This window comes from Tursiops truncatus, chromosome 10 (assembly GCF_011762595.2).
Source record: "Tursiops truncatus isolate mTurTru1 chromosome 10, mTurTru1.mat.Y, whole genome shotgun sequence".
In the NCBI taxonomy this organism is placed as follows: domain Eukaryota; kingdom Metazoa; phylum Chordata; class Mammalia; order Artiodactyla; family Delphinidae; genus Tursiops; species Tursiops truncatus.
The window spans coordinates 12521441-12542943 of record NC_047043.1 but is presented as its reverse complement, the minus strand read 5'-3'; the positions used below and the strand labels follow the sequence as shown (position 1 = coordinate 12542943).

The following is a 21503-nucleotide window of genomic DNA, read 5'->3' as shown; positions in this document are numbered from 1 at the left end:
GGGAATGGTTTCACTGAGGCCTTTTTTTTTTTTTTTTTTTTTGTGGTATGCGGGCCTCTCACCGCTGTGGCCTCTCCCATTGCGGAGCACAGGCTCCGGACGCGCAGGCTCAGCGGCCATGGCTCACGGGCCCAGCCGCTCCGCGGCATGTGGGATCTTCCCGGACCGGGGCACGAACCCGTGTCCCCTGCATTGGCAGGCGGACTCTCAACCACTACGCCACCAGGGAAGCCCCTCACTCAGGACTTTGAAACACTCAGATGTGACAGCACCTCCTTCAGGTTGAAATGAGTTGAAAAATGGTCATGGCATAGCTGGTATTTGGGACATTCAAAGAAAATAAACTAGTTAATGGTTTGAATTGTTTTTTGTATATTTAAAAGAAAAAGATCAAGTGAGGTAGGGGAGCCCGATTTTCCAAAGCATTTTCCAGAACTGCTTGTGAATGTCCGGTTGTGGGATCGTGCACGATATCAGGGGACCTGTGTTGCCAGGAGCTTTTAGCCCCGAAGACTTTTCTTTTTTTATGGTGAGATGTTGCTGTAGCCTTTCGTAAGGCCCAAGAAAGATTTCTCAGAGTTCTGATTTAAATATATATATATATATAGCAAAAAGGAGAATATTTGGAAAAGGGCATCATTATTTAGAACTCACTACCCGTCTGTAGTTTCTGTTCACTCCCACTGTCCTACATGGATTAGGGGTGGATGGATACTAGTTGAAAGAACAAGCTGTCTTTAGCAAAGTTGTCTTTTAACAGACCCCAGGTGAAGCCTGGAAAATAAACAAGAAGGAGAAGTAAACATGTTTTTTCATGGTCCTTTTAATCCTTAAAGCACTACTGTGAAGAGAGGTAGGCATGGAAAGAGGGGTGATCTTGAAAATGCTGCTGTCTCCGGCCTAGCATCTCTTTCAGTAAAGAGCAGCTCTGAGCTGAGGGCTCATCTCCAGGGCCCTGGCAGCCTCCGTAGTCATCAGGAGCTTCACAGACCTCTAGGTTTCACATCGACCCGACCCGGCAGTTCTTAGAGAGGAAGCATCTCTCTGTTTGCCCCGCTGGATCCTTTGCAGAGTGAACGCTTAAACAATGGTGAAGTCGGCTTCCATGTGGGAAGTCTCGTTTCCTTCCCATCGCCAGACCACCAGTCTCCTCGCTGACAGCCAAGGTGCAAATAAGAAGGCCGCGTGTTTGTCAGGGTCTGCTCACAGGTCTGTGGCTTCGGCTCCAAAGGGTGGCTGGAGTTTCACGCTGTAGAGACACACGTGCGGGGCCCCGACACCACCAGTGATTTGTCACTTTACCCCCAAAGCCTATCAGAAACAGGCTGACGTCATCACAGCTAAAATACTCCACCAGCTGTGTTTACCACAAGTGACAGGAGCAGAGTCAGGAGGGAAGCAGAGGAAGCGAGAGGGGGAGAGGGAAGGGAGACAGAAAACGAAGGCCTGGATTTAATTTACACTCCGAGGGCTGAGGACTTCCCTCCATCCTCAGCGGCACTCGGTGGGGTTTTCTCCCCTGGTCTGTCTGCTCAGTGGATTCGAAATCACTAACACTTGCACCCACAGGGAGATTTAGAAACATGCAAATTGTTGCACTTAATGAGCAAACTCACAAATTGGATTGGGGAAGTTGTGGAAGGAAGGGGTGGTTTGCTAGAGGACAGATGGCTTTATGACCCCAGGCATAAATCCTGCACGGAAGCAGGACCACAGGGATGCTTGACTTCATAACCAACCACGGGCATCCCCGGTGAATGTAGTGTGGCTGGTGGGGAGAAGCCACGAGCCTGGGGTCTGGTTGGCTGCAAGGCAAGTGGTCTCACCTCTCAGAGCTGGGGGTTTTCTCATCGCTAAAATGGGCAAATGATTCCTTATACAAGATCATATCTTGGGCCTCTTCTCGTTTTTGTAATCCCTTGCTTTCCTACCGTGCAGAACAGGTGTTATAAAATTTACTAGCATCCACTAAGCAAAAACCAAAGGGGGGACATAAAGGGAAACTTCCCTGACGTCATGCTTACAATCAGCGCATAGACCTCGTTGGAAGGAAAGCCACCCTGATAGAGCCCAGGGAGTTTTCACTGAGGGCATTGTTTTCAGGAGCCAAATTCCGAATTATTTTTGTGTGAAAGACACCTCCAGGGTGGTCTCCAGCTAAAGCTCCAGATGAGGCAGCGTAGGAGAAAATTGCTTTTGCGTGTTCGTCACCACCCGTGAGGTTTTGTCCTACCCAGTGCAGTATTTCTCGGCCCAGGCAAAGCGTCCTTGCATCCGAGTTCCCCCACGCCGGTGCCGTGGGAGAACAAAAAGGGCATCCCAGGCATTGTCTGTTAGCCTGTGCGCACCACAGGAAGCCTCTTCAGAGCCACCCGTGGTCTCCTTAGTCCGTGGCGAGTCCCAGAAGGGATCCCCAGGTGATAGCATCAACGTGGGAGCCGGTGTGATGCGGCTGGAGGATGGAGCGTGGTCTGCTTGGGTGGGAAGCAGGTTAGCTGGTCAGAAAATGCAGGACCCGGATCCACCAGTCTGGAGCTTGTGCAAACCATGTACAGATCAGTGCACACATACTTCACGGTACAAATTACGTGTGAGCCTTCCATTCAGTTTATGCCGTAGTACAAAGAAAGAAGGTTGTCAGACGGATGAAAGAAAATACGTTCGAAGGAACCAGCACAGTAGGTAGCACGTAGTAGGCCCTCGCCAATGTTAGTTTCCTTTCCCTGCTTCCACTTGGGTGACTTTGGCCCTGAGAAGAGAAAGGTTAGCTTCTGAAAAATGAATAAAAGGCTTCATTCTCTCCAAAGAGTTTGTGGAAGGAGAGACAGTTTAGAAAAGTCTAGAAAGAAGGCTGACCATTTCCGGCGAGCACAGTGAGCCCTTTTACGCTGCCTCTGTCCCTGTGGCATGTTCCCCTGAGTGGCCCAGGAGTACCCATCCTGCTGCTTCTCTGAGGAAGGCTCCGTGACCTCATGCTAGCCTGTGTGCCTGTGACACAGTCTGCGTTTTCCTGAGCGTGAGCTGGACTGGAGGGGTCGTTGGGTGGTCCACTCTGCACATCAGTAAGAGGACCGGTGCAGAAACGGGCTCGCGCCCCTTTCTTTTGCAGAGAGGATCTAAGCATCATGCCCACCGGGGGACCCCCTGCCCGGGATGGCGCCCCCTGGGGGGCCCTGGGCTTCCATCTGGCAAACAGTGTTCTGTCTGAGCAGCTACCCAACGCCTCCATCTCATTCTTCCCAGGCTCAGCTTTTCTGAAGAGTACACGACATTTTGTCAGAATTGTAGTACAGTTTATCTGTGAGCTGCTCTGGGGTGACACTGGTCGTTGACTGCGTTTTTCCTAAGTGCCGGCCTCCGTCTGTTCTTAGGGCCTTCTGTCGCGTCCCAGATTCAGGAAGGTGACTACTTCCTTTTACCTCCTTGGTAGCTGCTTCGTATTCCATGCCATTTTCTTCTCCCGACTGTCGCGCGCGTGCGCACGCGTGTGTGTGTGTGTGTGTGTGTGTGTGTGTGTGTGTGCGCACGTACGCCTTTACAGTGTGTTATAATGACGTGATCGCTGCGTGTCTACTGATGGCTTTTCTTTCATTCCACTATTTTTTATTTTGACTGCCGCTTTCTGTGAGCCATCAGTGGCAGCATTATGCAGTTAATGGATTAGTTGGTGCCTAAAAATAGCCAGAGCCCTCACGCAAGCCACGCAGAAGCCTGTGTGGTCCCTTAGCAGCCAAGGCAAACCAACTTGCCAGACATTTTACATGTAGGGCCTGGTGGATATGAACCCTAATGAATCAGAAAATAGGTAATGGCTTCCCTCAAAGCAGAGCTCATTACCGGGCCTGGGGTCCAGTGATTGGTGAGAATCCATTCAGTTCTAACGCCAGAAAGGCTCCAGCAGAGAAATGGTGTCGAACACATTTTTGTTTGTGTGTGTGTGTTCCCTCCCCTCCCCACAAAAGAAGAAAAATGCTCTCCTTTAGCCTGTGTGTGATGTAAGTGCCCCCGGCTTGGGGATCTTACATGTGTTATTTAATTTATTTATTTAAAGGCAAAGAGGATTTTTTTTTTTTTTTGGCTGTGTTGGGTCTTCGTTGCTGCGTGCGGGCTTTCTCTAGTTGCGGTGAGCGGGGGCTACTCTTCATTGCAGTGGCTTCTCGTTGCAGAGCACAGGCTCTAGGCGCATGGGCTCAGCAGTTGTGGTGCACGGGCTTAGTTGCTCCACGGCATGTGGGATCTTCCCGGACCAGGGCTCGAACCCGTGTCCCCTGCATTGGCAGGCGGGTTCTTAACCACTGCGCCACCAGGGAAGCCATTACGTGTTTTACTGAAGCAGATTCTCTAGGACTATTGTTGTTTATAGCTTTTTAAAAAATAGACTTTATTGTTGGAAGTAGTTTCAGGTTTACAAAACATTGAGCAGAAAGTACAGAGAGTTCCCAGATGCCTGAAGTTTCCCCTGTTATTAAAATCTTGCATTTTTGTGGTTTACTTGTGACAATTGATAAGCTAAATGGATACATGGTTATTAACTCAAGTCCATACTTCACATTAGGGTTTACTCTGTGCTGTACATTCTGTGGTTTTCATAAATGTGTAATAGCACGCATCCAGCCTCCCAGTGTCCTAGAAACTAGTTTCCCCACCCACAAAATCCTTCCTGCTTCATCTATCGGTACTCCACCCCACACCCCTGGCAACCGCTGATCTGTTTCCGTCTCTGTAGTTCTGCCTTTTCCGGAATGTCCTGCAGTTGGACTCCTATAGTATGTAGCCTTTTCAGACTGGCTTCTTTCACTTGGCAACATGCGTTTAAGGTGCTGCCGTGTCTTTTTGTGGCTTTGAGAGCTCATTTCTTTTTAGCCCTAAATAACATGCCGTAGTTCTTTCAGGCACACATTTTAAGACCCCAGGGGAGGAGGGCAAGTGGGATAGACCCGTGTGCCCCAGACCTGCCCTGGTTACCTGCTGCATGGGTCCCGTGGAGGCCCTGGGAGCCAAGCGACAATGCGAGAAGAACCTAGCTCATCCGTCACTTGGGGTTTGTGTTTGGAGGTGTCTCTGCGCGGGGATGTGGGTTCAATGAAACAACTTCCACCAAAGACTGAGTCAGGCTTAGCGCGAATGTGATGAAATGTTTTAAATAGAACACTCACCGACGCTCTTACACTCGATTGAAGAGGTGTGACTTTTTATTAATGATCTTTCAACGTCGAAGTGAATGGGGCTCTCCATCAGCCCCTCCGTCTTTGTTCCAGGGTTCTCTGATTTTCTTGATGTGTGGAATGTGGTTGTGCAAACTGGCCTTCGAGGAAAGCAGACTGGCTTTTCTCTGCAGGTGAAACGGACCAAGAACTTCACTTGCAGACAAAGTTAGGGATTCCCAATGTAATCATTTCACCAAGAGCAAGACGTCATCACTGAAACCCAGCTTCTGAGCGATGTCCTTGCTCCCAGATGCAGGCAGAATTTGTACATTTGTGATAGGCTCAAGCAAAGACGTTTTGTAAAACAGATGCCCTTCGCATATGTGAAAACAGGGATTCTCGTGAAGGAAAATGGAGACAAAGTTAAGCAACAGACCTTTTGTTTTCTTTATAGCTTGCTTTTGGTGATACGTACATATGTGTGTATATACGTACATATGTGTGTATATAGACATAGCACCAATCTACCATTGAAGAGTACAACCAAACAGCATAAGTATGCGTATATGCATGCATTGTTTAGATACAGTAGTCTTTAACTAAGTAGCTAAAGGAATTTTGCTGAACACAGGAAGGTGACATGGAATAAATAATTATCAGCCCAGCAGTGAGGATGTGTTGCCTCCCTGTCTTGGTTTCTTCATCCTGAATGGAAGCTGGAGGTGATCGTTTTAGAGGAGTTGGTTTAGCGGGGCTGGAGGGAGGGAGGGGAGGGCAGGTTTCTCTCTGGAGCAGTGGTGAGCGACGGGCGTGCCTGCAGCAGCCGGAGGAGGGCGGGAAAAGGGCACAGGAGGATGGGAGGTGATCACTCCTAAAAAAGAGAGGTGCTGGATACAAGACATCCAGAGATGAAAGGCAGAGGGGCCTCAAGCTGACACCAGGACAAAGGCTCTTCATGCTCCCATTTCATCTTCCAGACTGCTTAAAGTGTTTGGAAAAGGATATATTTATGGGATGAAAAAAAATGGACTGTGTCGAGCTGCCAGGAGTTATGTAACATGCTTTGACTTTATATGGTACTGCCCCCATGAGTTTATTTTCATTGGAGTTTAATCTGTCTGAACCCCCACAAGATCATAAAGTGAATTAATGGTTATTAGCATGGCTGAAAGAGCAAAAAGGAACCTCAAGATTGGAGAGAAAGTAACTGAAGTGTGATTCAGTGAAATCAGGGTGAGCTCAGCATCTGACTGACGGGGGAACGTGGAGTGAGGCAGCTGTGCCTCACCCAGGAAAGCTGTCTGTTGGGGGCTGAGCAGCAAGACCCAGGGAGGGCGCAGCCCCTCTCCCTGGGGAGGATTGTAAGCCCAGTTTAGTCCTGGCTGGTGGAAGCAAGGCCAGGCAGAGCCTCTCCGGCGTCTAAACATTGACCTCTGTTGGCCAGTAGTGCCATTGCGGCGTTTTTGACACGTGGAAGGCATGGTCTTTCCGATTTGTACTGAGCACCTGTTACATGCCAGGAAGTATTCTGTACCCTGGGGATAGAACAACGAGCAAAGCAGGCAATATCTCAGCCCCCACGGAACATATAGTCTTAAGGGAGTTTATGGGAAGAGGTGAAACAGACAAATATGGAAGTAAACAAAATAATGCATCGAAAGATAATAAGCGCTATGGGAAAAAAGTAAAGCAGCCTAGTGGGGGTGGGGAAGATAAGGATGGAGGGTAGTTTTTTTTGTTTGTTTGTTTGTTTGTTTTGCGGTACGTGAGCCTCTCACTGTTGTGGCCTCTCTCATTGCGGAGCACAGGCTCCGGTCGCGCAGGCTCAGCGGCCATGGCTCACGGGCCCAGCCGCTCCGCGGCATGTGGGATCTTCCCAGACCGGGGCACGAACCCGTGTCCCCTGCATCGGCAGGCGGACTCTCAACCACTGCGCCACCAGGGAAGCCCGGAGGGTAGTTATTTTAAATAGGCGGTCGGTGACGCTGTCTCTGAGAAGGGGAACGGGAGGACACAGGGCAGAACAGACTCCACATGGAGGGAATAGCAGATGCACAGACCCAGAGGCACGAGTGTTTTGGAGTGAAAGGACCAACAGGGAGACCAGTGTCACTACAGTGCAGGGAGGAGGGGGTGGGATGCAGACCACGCCAGGCTTATTCACGGAGGCTTTTTCTCCCTGTGAGAGAAGCTGGCTTGGCCAGGACTGTGGAGGTGGAAGCAGTGAGAAATGGTCTCATTCTAGCTGTAGTTGGAAGAGAGAACCAATGGGATTTGCTTGTAATTTGGATGTGTGTGGTCTGGGAGAAGGAGTCGAGTAAAGTATGATGCCCAGGCCGTTGACCTGAACCCTGGAACAATGGGGACGCTGCCCCTAGAGGTGGGCAGGAACCCAGGAGGCGCCAGTGGGCAGGGGAATATGAAGAGGTCTGTTTGGGACACGTTAAGTTTGAGTTGCCCGTAGATATCCAAGTGGGCATCACCAGGTAACATGGTTGCCAGTGTCCACGAATGCCCTGGTGAAGTCACTTGTTTTGCATACATGTTCTGGCTCCTCACTGAAGGCAAGTACTAGGTCTTAAACAGTAAGTCCCTAACACTTCACAGGTGCTCAGTGTTAGATTTTGAACTTTATTAAAACTGCAAAACCTCAAGTGTGAACACAATAATATTTCTCAGCACCCAGAGGGAGACCCACATGGACCTCAAATTCAACTAATTCAGACTCATTTCTGGTTTAAAGTGACATCATGTCACAAAATCCTACCATCAAGATAGTACCCGTTGGCATTGACAACATGTTTTGAGGCAGATAACGTTCCTCTCCAAGGGAGTTTCAAGAGGACAGACCCAACCATTTTTCTCACCGAAAAATCTGTCGGTAGGATTTGTTCATTAACTGTTAATGATCAGTTAATCTTTAAGAATGTTTATGTCCTTCTGACAAACCTAAGTACGAAATTGAAATAGATTTATTATGACTTACTTTCGTGTGCTTATTTGAGATATGTGCAACAAGAGTTTAACTTTTACTAATGAAAGGGCAAAAACTTACTTTAGTTCACATATATGCAGACCAAAAAAAAAAAAAGTGCATTATCTAGATAATTCAGGCTACATAATTAGGGTGGGAAGAATATTCGTGAGGATAAATATTAGCAAGGGTAAATAATTAGGAGAAAAATAACATGTGGCCTGAGCCATCCAGTCCACTGCTTACAATGATCAGATTTACCTGAATCTTTTGCTCCTGATCTGTGTGGACCCAGCTGAGGGGGTGACATTCTTTTCCCAGAAGGGCAAATCACTTCTGGGAGAAGACAAGCCAGAATTTAGGAGGAAGGGACCAAAGGCAAGCCTTTGGAGTGACAGAGAAAATTTGCCCAAAGTTCTCTAGGTTAAAATAAATCCCATTATTGGGCTTCCCTGGTGGCTCAGTGGTTGAGAGTCCGCCTGCCGATGCAGGGGACGCGGGTTCGTGCCCCGGTCCGGGAGGATCCCACATGCCGCGGAGTGGCTGGGCCCGTGAGCCATGGCCGCTGAGCCTGCGCATCTGGAGCCTGTGCTCCACAACGGGAGAGGCCACAACAGTGAGAGGCCCGCGTACCCCCCAAAATAAATAAATAAATCCCATTATCATTGGCTCTTTGCAGCGCTCTCATGTATTCTCTCTCATCACTTTTCTTTCATGAAGTTTTAAGTAGGCTGTTCAAGCTATCGACCATCTCACAGCATTTAATTCTAAGACCTGCCTTCATAGTTCGGGGAATAATGAAGGGCTTTCAAAATGCCCCAAAGTATGGTGAATGTAATGGGGAGGATGTGCATCTATATCACAGCTTACAGAGTCATCAGTAAGGTTACTTGTCACAAAGGCTTTGAAGCCATTTCTTCTTAGTGAGTCTGCAGATACTTGGCAACATGTGAAAGTCTTCGAATAGATTTGTATACAGTAGAAGTTATTTTCAGAACATGAATATTGGCTGCTGTGAGGAATGTGTATAATATGGCTCACACAGCGAGAACTTGTTCGTTAGTGGGTGTTGGGCTGTCAGTGAGACTCTGCCCAAGAGCAGGGGATCATCTAGGAAATGCAGACAAACAGTCGCCACTTGAAGTAGGATTTGTTCCCTCTGCTCAGTGTATGATGTTAATGGCTTTAAGAGGTTTGGGACAGGGTTTATGGAGCCAGCTCCAGGTTGGTCCTCCCACTTGGAACTCAGTTGGCATCCCCATCCGATACTATTACTTGTAAGTATATTTGTACGTATGTACATGCAAATATATATGTGTGATGTGAATGTAGTTCTGTATCAGCCTCATGACACTTATATAGAGAGACTTGATTTGCATAGTAGATGTAATAAGGGTGATGCTATTTCACAACTTTTTGTATCAGGAAAAAAAATCCATGACCTCCGGTCATTGGATCCTATTTATTTCAAGTAACATTCCCCACTTTTGGAGCAGTGGAAATGTTAAGGTCGTGTCTTCTGATGGTATTACAATACCTTTGTTCACAGGGGCAGAGATCAGGAACATAGGAAAAAGAAAATGGGTTTGGGGGCCAAAGAGACAGGGATTAAATTCCAACTCCATCAGTATATAGTCATGACGTTAGGCAAGTGATTTAATCTCTCTGAAACTATAGTTCCTTATTTGTAAAATTAGAACAACAGTATTTTTCTCACTTAGTATATTGTATCAAACAAAATGCTTTTTGTAAAGTGGGTACCTGAATGTTTGACATAGTAGAAACTCAAAAATTTTTCGTTCTCTTTACGTTAAGATAACCCAGAACAATGAAACTTCCCCCTGATAACATGCACATTTATATGGACTCATGCTCACATACACACTATAGTAATAGGCTTCCATATAAATTCATTCTAGTTGTTTTTTCTAAAAACACTTAGGTCTTCTATGGAGCAAATAAAGTATACCATTCAAAAAGTGTACCTAAAACTGGATTAATCATAGTTATCAAAAAAAGATAAAACGGTTAAGTAGAAAAGCCACAATCCATGGAAATTACATGGAAATTCACTACATTTAAAGTGGGATATTTTAATTATTTATGTTTCTGTATGTGTGCCTGTGTATGAAATTCAACAGAACATTTTCAATATTCTTGTATTTAGTCAATACAGTCAGCTCTGCATATCTGTGGATTCCACATCTGCGGATTCAACCAACCACAGGTTGAAAATATTTATGGGCAAAAAATTCTAGAAAGTTCCAAAAAGCAAAACTTGAATTTCCTCAAACTTGAATAGTTCCCAGGCAACTATTCACATAGCATTTACATTGTATTTTAAGTAATGTAGATGATTTAATGTATACAGAGGATGTGCGTAGGTTATACGCAAATACTGTGCCATTTTATATAATGGACTTGAGCATCCTTGGATTATGGTGTACTTGGGGAGTCCTAGAACAAATCTCCTGTGGATACTGAGGGACAACCATATTATTTTAATTTGCTCACACATCTACCATTTTCATTGTTCTTTATTCCTCCCTGCATCTGCACACTTCCATCTAGATTCATTTTTCCTCTACCTGAAGAACTCTATAGTATTTTCTTTAATGCAGATCTGTTGATGGTGAATTCTCTCAGTTATTATTTATCTGAAAAAATGTCTTTATTTTGCCTTCATTCTTGAAGGATCTTTTTGCTCAGTGTAGAAGTCTTGGTTGGCAGTTCTTCTTCAATACTTTAAAGATATTCCATTGTCTTCTAGCTTCTATTATTTTTATTGAGAAGTCAACTATAAATTTAACTCTTGCTTATTTGGAGGTAATGTATATTTTGTTCTGGGGGCTTTTAAGATTTTCTTTTCCTGACTTTGATTTTTACAGCAGTTAAACTATGACCTGCTGAGGTGAGAATTTCCTTTTATTTTTCCTGCTTGGGGTTTCGACCTTCTTGCATCTGTGGTTTATTGTCTCTTATCAGTATCAGAAAATTCTTAGCCATTATCTTCTCTCTCTCCTCCTTGTAGGATTCAAATTATGTGTCTGTTAGGTCTTCTCAATGAGTCTTCTATGTCTCATACCCTTTCTTCTGTATTAGCCATCCTTTTGTCTTTATGTTTTATTCTGTATAGTTTCTTCTAAATCTCTATAATTAAAAAATCCAGTTCACTAATTCTCTCTTAAACCATGTTTATTCTGTGGTAAAATCCATTGCATTCTTGATTTTAGTGGCTGTATTTTTTTTTATTCTAGAATTTCCATGGATCTTTTAAAAAAATAGATTCTAGTTCTCTATCAGAATCCTCAACTTTGTCTTTGATCTCCTTAAATATTGTAAACATAGTCATTTTAAAGTCTACATCTGGTGACTCTATATTAGAAGCCCCTGTGGGTCTGTTTATATTATCTGTTGTTTCTGCTGGTTTTTATTCATCTCGTCTGCTCATGGACCTCCTCCCCCTTTTTTAATTGAACGTCTTTTATTTGAAAAGTTGTGGAAATAATTCAAGACCTTAATTTAATTTTAGGGATGAATGAGATGATTAAAATCTGAGCTTCAGACATTGAGAGGAACTGTCTGCTTCTGCTTCACCTTATTTCTAGAATTCAGTGCTTTGAGGGAGTACCCTCCTGTGGCTTACCCTGAATTCCATTCCCTGCCTGCTGAAACCCACCTCCCATGCTCTTGAGATTACCCAAAGCTCACTTTAACTGCCCCACTTTGGAATGTACAGATATCCTTAGGGGGAAATAGCATCAAACACCAGGTTCAAATGTCTGGCCAACACCCTTTCCTGATCCTGACCCAATGACTTTTTTACTGGCATATTTTGTGTCTACTGCCATAAGAAAAACATTTCTTTTACATTTTGTCCAGAGTTTTTTTTGTTTAGAGTATTTCGTGGTCCTCATCAGGAAGGTTGGTCCAAATTACCTGGTCTACTGCATCTACAAAAGCCATTGAAAACTGACTGTTTAAAACTACTTCATTCTTCTCTTTTTCTTTTTTATATAGCATAAAGTTGAAGAAATTAAATTTCTATGAAAATTAAACTGTTCAAACCTCAAGGGCATTTCAACTTGATTTAATGGCGGTAGTAATACTTGCACTAGAAGTTTGCAAATCCCTACACAGACCACCTCCTTGCCTTTGTTCACATAACCCTACTTCCAGGAATGTCTTCTCCTTGCAATCATTCCTCTCTCCTCCAGTCCCATTGTTTTTTAAAACTCAGCACAGTGTATCCTCATCCCAAAAGACTTCCTTACTCACCTCTTCCATGCCTTTCCTCTGCCCTCCAACAGCTTAATCCTGTGCAGAGCATTAGAGCCCCACTCTGTGACCACACTGCCACATTGATCGGCAGTTATCGTTCATGTGCCTCTTTTGCCCATTGGATTGTGAACTCCTTTGTGACCAAGACTATTGTTTTCAATTTATTGAAATTCATCACAGTGAATGGCACATAGTAGCCTAGAGAAAACGGCAGGTATTGAAAGGATACTGGGCTTCCCGTGCTTTTGATATTTGTTTTTCAAACAAAAGAGAGACTGATTTGAGTACCTGCGGCTTGCCCATGTGGATGGGCCAAGCCCTTGAGCTGTCTGTATTCATTTCACCCTCAAACCCCTCCAAATCCTGCCCATCCCTGGGGTCCTGGGAAAGCCCTCCCTGCTTTCTCCAGCCCTCCCTGATTCTGCTCCCCTAAATTCCGAGAGTACGCATTCATTTATCCAGTAAATATTAAGTTTCAACCATGTGCCAGGTACTCTTTTAGGGGCCAGGGACGCAGTGATGAGCACATAAGTGCCTGCCTTATGGGGCTTAAATACAATCTAACTCTGATCCGTATTCAGCCCTGTTATACACGAGAATAGCATCTGTCCGGTGAGCTAATAAGACACAAGAATATACCTTGGGCCTGAGTCACGTGCAGCGCCTAGCCCAGTGCCGAACACTAAGCAGGTGTTCTGTCATCCTTGGGGCTCCACTGACTTGTTTTAATGGAGACCAGCTGTAGAGAGGATACACAGTAAAACGATATTTTGAATACTGAATGGACTTCTACCGGCTTCTACCCAACATCTATATATGGTAAGTACAGGTACAGCAGAAAGTTAAGAACCTCATTTGCATCTGTTGGTGGAGGAGGTTTGGGGAACTGAGTCTTATTTTTTTCCATTCACCTATGCGTATGTATGTCTGTGTACGTGTAATGTATACAATAAAACAAGAATAAAATGTCTTCATTTCTTCCTTCCCTTCCCTCTCCCTGTCTCTCACTGTTCCCACAGGTCAGCGTGGAAGTTTTGGTAGAGTATCCTTTTTTTGTGTTTGGACAGGGCTGGTCATCCTGTTGCCCGGAGAGAACCAGCCAGCTCTTTGATTTGCCGTGTTCTAAACTCTCCGTTGGGGATGTCTGTATCTCGCTCACCCTCAAGAACCTGAAGAATGGCTCTGTTAAAAAGGGCCAGGCCGTGGATCCCGCCAGTGTCCTGCTGAAGCACTCAAAGACCGACGGCCTCGCGGGCAGTAGACACAGGTACGCCGAGCAGGAAAACGGGATCAATCAGGGAAGTGCCCAGATGCTCTCTGAGAATGGCGAACTGAAGTTTCCAGAAAAAATTGGATTGCCTGCCGTGCCCTTGCTCACCAAAATAGAACCCAGCAAGCCCGCGGCCACGAGGAAGAGGAGGTGGTCGGCGCCGGAGAGCCGCAAACTGGAGAAGTCGGAAGACGAGCCACCTTTGACTCTTCCTAAGCCTTCTCTCATTTCTCAGGAGGTTAAGATTTGCATTGAAGGCCGCTCTAATGTAGGCAAGTAGAGGCCGTGTGGGGAAAGGAAATCTGGCCCTCCTTTATCATTTGTATCCAGATTACTGTACTGTAGGCTAAATAACACAGTATTTACATGTTATCCTCTTACTTTAGGGTTCTGTTATAACCTTGTCCTTAGAGTTACAGCGGGGGTTGGGCAGGAGATGGTGCATATGCTTTTTCCACGCGTGTCTCTCAGTGGGGTGGGCAGGCAGGGGCTGGGGCAGGTCCAGCCCGGGCTCTGGGCGGGCGTCCTGGTGGAAATGAACGTGGCCCCACGGTGCCTGCCTTTTCTAGCAGTGCAGATGCACCCATGGGGTGCCGACTTCTCCCGGTTTCAGGACAACGGGCTGCAGGGGGTGCGTGCGTGCGTGCAAGTGAGGGTGCCCGGGTGCCACGGCAGGTGAGGGTCTCTTTCTCTCTGCCTCGCTCTCTCTTGCTCTCAGCACGGGATTGGAGGTCCAGGGGAATGTCCTCATGAGGTTCTCACGTGCAAAATCAGCATCAGGACCCCAGGTTCAGGGCATCCCAGAGAGGCCGTCAGACAGCAGATGGAAAACTAACCGTGTAAAAGAACATTTTTTTTCCTCCAACATATTTTACAATAAAAGCGACTTTTAATCATAGAGATATATATTCCCCCCATGGGGCCTGACTGCACTGATATTTTTTTAAATATGGGATTTCGTTTCTGCTTTACTAGTGCAGTGATGTCTCCAGGGCATCGTGGTGGGCAGGGCAGCCCCCGCTGCCATCGCTCCGCACCCGGGGGAGAGTGAAACCCACCCTGGTCTCTGTGCAGTGTTAGGAAAACCAATCAGGTTAATCGCATTGACTTCACTCCCAAGAGATAGACACAAGAGAGCCGCGGAAGCTCTTCACATTGGGTTTGCAAATCTTCTGTCTTTTAACTCTAGTACTGTTTATAGTTCATGACTATGGACAACTCGGGTGCCACTTTTTTCAGATTCCAGTGTGACGTGAGGAATTAGATTTTGAAGATGAGCATATATATTACTATCTCTAAGCACTTAAAATACTGTTCACACTTTATTACCAAGCATCTTGGTCTCTCATTCAACAAGTACTGTATCTCACTTTAAACTCTTTGGGAAGAAAAACTAAGTTGCTTTCTTTTTTTTTCAACACTGTAACTACATTTCAGCTCTGCAGAGTTTCTCACGGAGCAAGATGTTGAAAGTTTCAATGTGGTTTAATGGGATGAATGTGAATTTTGAACTAGTATGTGACAATGAATGACCACCAAGTACAGCCTGACAGGAGGCACTCTTCACTTTGATGTTTGAGAAGGAATTAAAAGCATATGCAGAGCTGGCAGAGGAACTGAGAGGAAAGGGATGGAAAAAAGAATACTCACTTTTGTCCAGTGTTTTTCTTTTTAAGACGAACTTTTAAAGAACCTTGCGATTTGCACATCTTGAGTTTATAATTTGTGTGATATTCCTGCAGTTTTTATCCAATAACATTGTGGGAAAGGTTTGGGGGACTGAACGAGCATAAATAAATGTAGCAAAATTACTTTCTAACCTGCCTAAACTCTAGGCCATTTTATAAGGTTATGTTACTTTCAGAATTCATTTTGGTCTTCTTACCGCATCTGTCACATAAAACCAGGTCTTAGCAGGACAACTCTGAGAATTTTCTTCAGATTCATTGAGAGAGTTTTCCATAAAGACGTTTATGTATGTGAGCAAGTTTTTTTTTTTTTAAAAAGAAAACGATTACTTTGTTGTTGTTACTGATGTTATTTTCAGAATGACTTTTATTTTTCCATCTGAAATCAATTCAAGATTTAATGTTTGGTACAAACCCAGAAAAGGGTATTTCACAGTTGAAACCTTTTATTCCCAGAGATCTGAAATATTGTTTGTGGGTTTTGAGTGTGCATTTTAAAGTGCTTTAAAAAAAAATGTTTTATAAGGAGGGAGAAATTTTTAAATATCCTTACTTGGAATGGCAGCAACTTATCTGAACAAATACCTGATTTTTCTTTTACCATTGAGAATAGTACTTTTTCCATTTCACCAGTTAAAAAAAAAATTCTCATGTCAACCCACATTTTGGCTATCTAGTATTCACATTTAGCTCTCAGCAGAACTAATGATTTTTACAAACCGTTTTCTGGGGTGTACCAAAAACATTGGAATAGGTTTAGAATAGCTAGATCCAGTCCTTGACTTTCTTTGATTTTCATTACCCTCTCAGCATGCTAGCGGAGAGCTGGGTGAGTCCATTCTTGCAGTCATATTGCTTATTTAGTGCTGTATTTTTTTAAATGTCTCTGTTCAGAGAACTTGCTTAATCTTCCATATATTCTGCTCAGGGCACTTGCAATTATTAGGCTTTGTTTTTCTTTTTGTTTTGATGGTAAGAGGAATATGGGGCTGCCATTATAGACTTTGTCCTCATCAGTACCACTAATTACAGCAACTCATGTGGACTCAGAGAAACACCCACCACCTTCTGGCTTCTCTCGAGTATCGAACTAACTGGATCCACACCTCCAACACTAAAATGGGAAAACATAACATGGTTTGGAGCAATAGGAACATCATCATCGTTTTTGTGCTTCTATTTCAGGTATAGGAATTATCAAATAATTGGTTCTTTCTAAACATTGTCCCATTTCACTTTCTTCTTTAGCACGTGCAATACTTTCCGTGCCAATAGAGTCTGATCAGTGTGCTCTAGAGGAAGCTCAGACCCTTTTGGCTTTTTCCTTACTCGGTCCCTCTTTCCTGTTCTGGCCAGAGAAGGGCTGGAAGGAAGGAGCCAGGAAGGGGAGGGCCTCCTGCTGCGCGTTTGCCCCGCTGCGGATGCCGAATCCTGGGGCAGGGAGCTTTCTTTTGGGAGCCCTGTCTGCCGCCTTGTTGCAGAAAGAGCAAAGCGAAGGAGGTGGAAGGGGAGAAGGGCACTTCCCCCGTCACCACGAGCAGTAGCGAATGTGCAGTGCAGACGGGAGGGAGACAGAGTCCTTTCTGAGGCGCACTCTGGAGCAATAGTGCCAGGATCAACCCATGTTCCACGATCTTTTCCGCGAGTGGGCAGGTCTGTGTCCTTGAGACTTCGAGCCGAGCCTCTGGGCGTGGGCAGGAAGCGTGGCCCGCCGTGTACGCGCCTTCCAAGCGTCCGGCCGGTGGCTACGGAAGGGGCCACCTGCGAACAATGGTCACCACTCCTTTGTGGCAGCTCTCTCTTCAAATAGAACATCCAGAGGACAGGGGCCTCCTCTTGTTTGCAGACACTGGCGAGCCCCAGGGCTCCCAGAGCAGCCTTTGTCACTGCGCCTGCGTAGCCGACCTAACGATGACAGGCATAGAAACCCTTCCGTGCCGCGCAGCTCACGAGGATCAGCCATGTGCCTCTGTACTGTGTCCACTTTGCAATATTTACTGAACCCGTCTTTCGTTCTTCTTTCTTTCCTGTTTTCCATTTTGAAACTAATAACAGCAGGCCTTTTGCGTTTACAGTGGAACACAATCACCAAGAAATTAGTCAGGGCGAAAAGAAAAAAATAACAATTAACCAACAAACATGAACCTCTCTTTATAGGGATTTCTAAATACATAAAATGACTGTTCCTTCCTTAGAATGTTTTAACGTAAGAACTATTTCAGTTTGTCTGGGCCACACTGGGGGTGAGGTGGGGATAGAGATGGATGCCACTTACCTCAAATCTTTTAAAGTGGAAATCCAAAATTGCTTTTTCATTTGGACGTTCAGGATAATTTTCTATGTTGGTCAATTTTTTTGTCTTTTCCAACTCACCCAGTTTGTTCTGGGATGATTTTTTTTTTTTCATTGCTGTCGTCAATCCCATTTCTCACTCTGAATCATGACCCTTTGTGTTTTCTGTTAGGTGAGTGTGTTGGGTTTTGTCCCCCACCGGGAAGTGGCAGCACCCCTCCTTCTCCCCTCTAAGGAACTCTGCGGAACCTTTCACACCTCTAACTCAGGGACGGGGCTGGCGTGTGTGTGGTACACTGATGTGTCCAGAAGCAGCACTTTGACTCTTCTGGAGTAGGGATGTACAACTTCAAGGAATGTTTGGATTTCCTGCATCTTGTGGATTTCTCCTTAGATACTGCATAGATTGCAATATAATGCTGCATGTTCGAGATGAACAGTAGCTCCTAGTAATCATAAAATCCACTCTTTGCACATAGTTTGATCTTTACTGAAATACGTTGCCAAAATTTATTTTTGTTGTGTAGCTTTGGAATTTTTGTTTTTTTGTTTTTTTAAGGAAACAATTGATAATACCCTTTAACATCTGTGACTACTAAGGAAACCTATTTCATAGAGAGAGAAAAAGAATCTCAAATGCTTTTGAAGACACTAATGCCATGCTATTTCAGATCTGGGTGAAGCAGCAGAGCTCTGTGGACTGAAGGCCAGGCTTTTTGAGCTGTGCTGGTTGTCATGGCCACTGTTTCATGAACTGCAGGCAGCTCAACAAACCATGGTCTGTTTTCTTCTAAAACCCTTTGCACTTCCTATCTCCTAGTCACCTGAGATGATCCCAGGTGTAAAAAGGGCCAGCGGTCTCTGTGGCCCAATCCAGCTTCTTCGGGGTGATGTGAAAGCAAAGGGAATTATGCTTTTTGGTTTTTAAAGTGAAGTGGAGGTCTTTGCTTCCACCTTGTTTTCGACCCAGAATTTCTGAAATAGAGAATTTTAAGAACACATCCAGTAATAACTATACAGAGAATATACTTTTTTATAAAGCACATGCATATGCCATTGTGTTGGGTTGGTTTCCTCTTTTTTTCCATGGACAGTGTTGTGTTTCTGTTGATAGGGAAACTCCAAACTGTTTGCACACCTCTACTCCGGAGCTGAGATTTCTTTTACATAGATGACCTCGCTTCAAATATGTTACCTTACTGATAGGATCTTTTCTTGTAGCACTATACCTTGTGGGATTTTTTTTTTTAATGTACACCTAATTTGAGAAGCTGAAGAAAAAAAACTTTGAAGCACTCACTTTGAGGAGTACAGGTAATGTTTCTAAAAATTGCACAAAAGAAAAATGAATGTCGAAATGATTCATTCAGTGTTTGAAAGATATGGATCTGTTGAAACAATGAGTTTCATACTTGTTTGTAAAAAAAAAAACCATAAAGGTTGAAAGTTACATGTTTTTTTTGTATATAGAAATGTGTCATGTCTAAATGATCAGATTTGTATGGTTATGGCCTGGAAGAATTACTACGTAAAAGGCTCTTCAACTATACCTATGCTTCCTCTATGTTTCTGTTACATAGAACCCTCTTCTGAGGGAGAGTAACTCTGTATTCTGCAATTTGAGAATACTGTTCATTCCTATGCCGAAAGTACTTCTCTGAGCTCCCTTTCTTAAACTCTTAAGCCATTGCAACTCCTTTTTCTTCAGAGATGATGATTGACATTTTCAGCACTTCCTGTTCCAGTAAACCCAAAGAATATAATTCTGAACAAGAAGTGTTTGTAACAAGGGATCCTAGCTACCAAGAAAACAGGACTCATCACGAGGACACACACACAAAAACGTTCAGCCTTCTTTCCCCCCGACACCTCAGTTCAATGGGGGGGGTGGGGTTAAACAAGGATTTCAGTTGAAATGCCTTGTTTTACTTTGGTTTTGATTTCTTCTTTACTATTAAGAGGCCAAAATAAATGTGGAGCAACTTCTCAGAAGTCATATTCTGTCCAGAAATCAAGTTAGCCAGCAGAAACTGGACAGCTGGGGGGATACTGAGCAAATCTCCCTCTAATTCTTAAATTCAGAATCTCAGCCCTTCCCTTCCCGTTACATGCGACGTTTCTGGTAGCTGACGTTTACCTGTACGATGGCGGGAGGGGACAGCAGCTTCAGTTTTTCATATGCTCATGACTCGCATACAGATGGTTCAGCTGTATTAAAATTAAGTGCTTTTTGGCCAATAGGTAGTATCTATACAGTAACAGTCTCTTAAGAATTCCCGTCACTTTTCTTATCTGAAAGGACTCCAGTCTTCCACTGCAGATAATTGGAGATTTCACCCAAGTTTTCTTTCCCTTTAGTTTGTTCGTTTGCTGTTGGGATGGCCGATGAGCCAGTCTCCTTTTCCATGGCCAGTCTGAAGGCCCCCTTTGGAAGCGCTGTTTACAGTCATCCTTGCCGAGGTAACATTCTGTCCTCTGGAATAGCAAAGCTGAGCGGTTACCAAGCTGGGTGTGTAGGTTTCCTCTGCTTCTTACGTGAACCACCTACTCGTAAATCATCCGGTCCAGGAGTGGGGTGAATTCTTTAGTCAGTGAACATTAAACTTGATACCTGTGCATTCAGTTCTGTGAATAACTGCCCTTTTGGCCTTTCGGGGAGGTTTCTTCCTCCTCGGCCTTCACTGCTCCCTGTAAACCCAAATCAGTGTCAGCTGAAAGGCTCCAGTTGAGCCCAGCCAGTATTCGTGGTGGCCTTCGGTTAAGATGAGAGTCCTAATTTCTAGCCAGTGGGGTCCTGGTCCCAGAGCCATCTCTGAGAGTCACACTGTTGCATTTTTTAGTATCAGCTCACGACCCACCAACCTCCCCATCATACGCCTCCCACCGGCCAAGGGAAAAAGAGACACTAGACCTCTGAGGGCACTATCAGACTGACATGGCCAGTACAGAGGAGAACTAGGGAAGGAATGATGTTTTGCACCTTATTGAAAAGAAAATTTTAAGTGCATACATAGTTAAGAGCTTCTATCATGACAGGAGAACTTTTTTCCATATGCGTGCATACTCTCTGTAATTCCAGTGTAAAATATTGTACTTGCACTAGCTTTTTTAAAACGAATATTAAAAACAATGGAAGAGTTCATATTCTATTTTCTAATCGTGGTGTGTCTGTTTGTAGGATACACTCGAGTCTGTTTATTGAATTTTATGGTCCCTTTCTTTGACGGTGCTTGCAGGTTTTCTAGGTAGAAATTATTTCATTATTATAATAAAACAATGTTTGATTCAAAATTTGAACAAAATTGTTTTAAATAAATTGTCTGTATACCAGTACAAGTTTATTGTTTCAGTATACTCGTACTAATAAAATAACAGTGCCAATTGCAAATGTGTCTTTGCCTTGTGTTAGGTCCTCGGAGGAAGACGAGGCTGAGGATATGGTCGTAATTCCTCCCTCTTTCTTAAGCTGCTGTCATCACTGGGTAGGTGTGCGGTGGAGAGGGTGACGTGAGGCATTGCCTTTCCTACTAATTTTGGGGGTGGGGAGAGGGTTGTTGGTCTTGCTTGAGAGGAGATTCTGAGATAAAAGGCATCTGATGTCAATCAGACCTCAGATGATAAATGATAAAAGGCATCATTTCAACATCTGATGTCTTGGCTGGTTCCGTTCATGTTTACTCCTCCTATCTGAGCGTTGCTGTTTGTAAGAGATGAGGTAACTTTTGTTTTTCAACAGTATTTGGCATCTTTGTTGGCTCACAGAGCATTATCCATCCATTTCTGTACAGTTTTGCTGTACACTGGTTAGTTGTCTGAAGGTGGAAAGTTCGTGTTTCCTGTAGTTCATCCCT

The 21503-nt window shown here is 44.6% G+C and overlaps 1 protein-coding gene across 30 annotated transcripts in view; it reads left to right on the top strand.

Annotated features, from left to right (window-relative positions):
* The window catches only part of ATXN1 (ataxin 1), a 398514-nt gene extending 377474 nt beyond the window's left edge, over positions 1-21040 (top strand). For 28 of the 30 annotated variants that reach the window (XM_073810355.1, XM_033863859.2, XM_073810369.1 and 25 more), the window contains 2 exons: positions 13422-13944; positions 20011-21040. In XM_073810355.1, the coding sequence (XP_073666456.1) occupies positions 13422-13944; positions 20011-20231 (744 nt within the window). In that variant the 3' untranslated portion in view covers positions 20232-21040. Of the gene's footprint in view, positions 1-13421; positions 17487-20010 lie in introns of those variants that run through there. The other 2 variants (XM_073810375.1, XM_073810374.1) reach the window with 2 other exon arrangements.
* Positions 21041-21503: the final 463 nt, after the last annotated feature.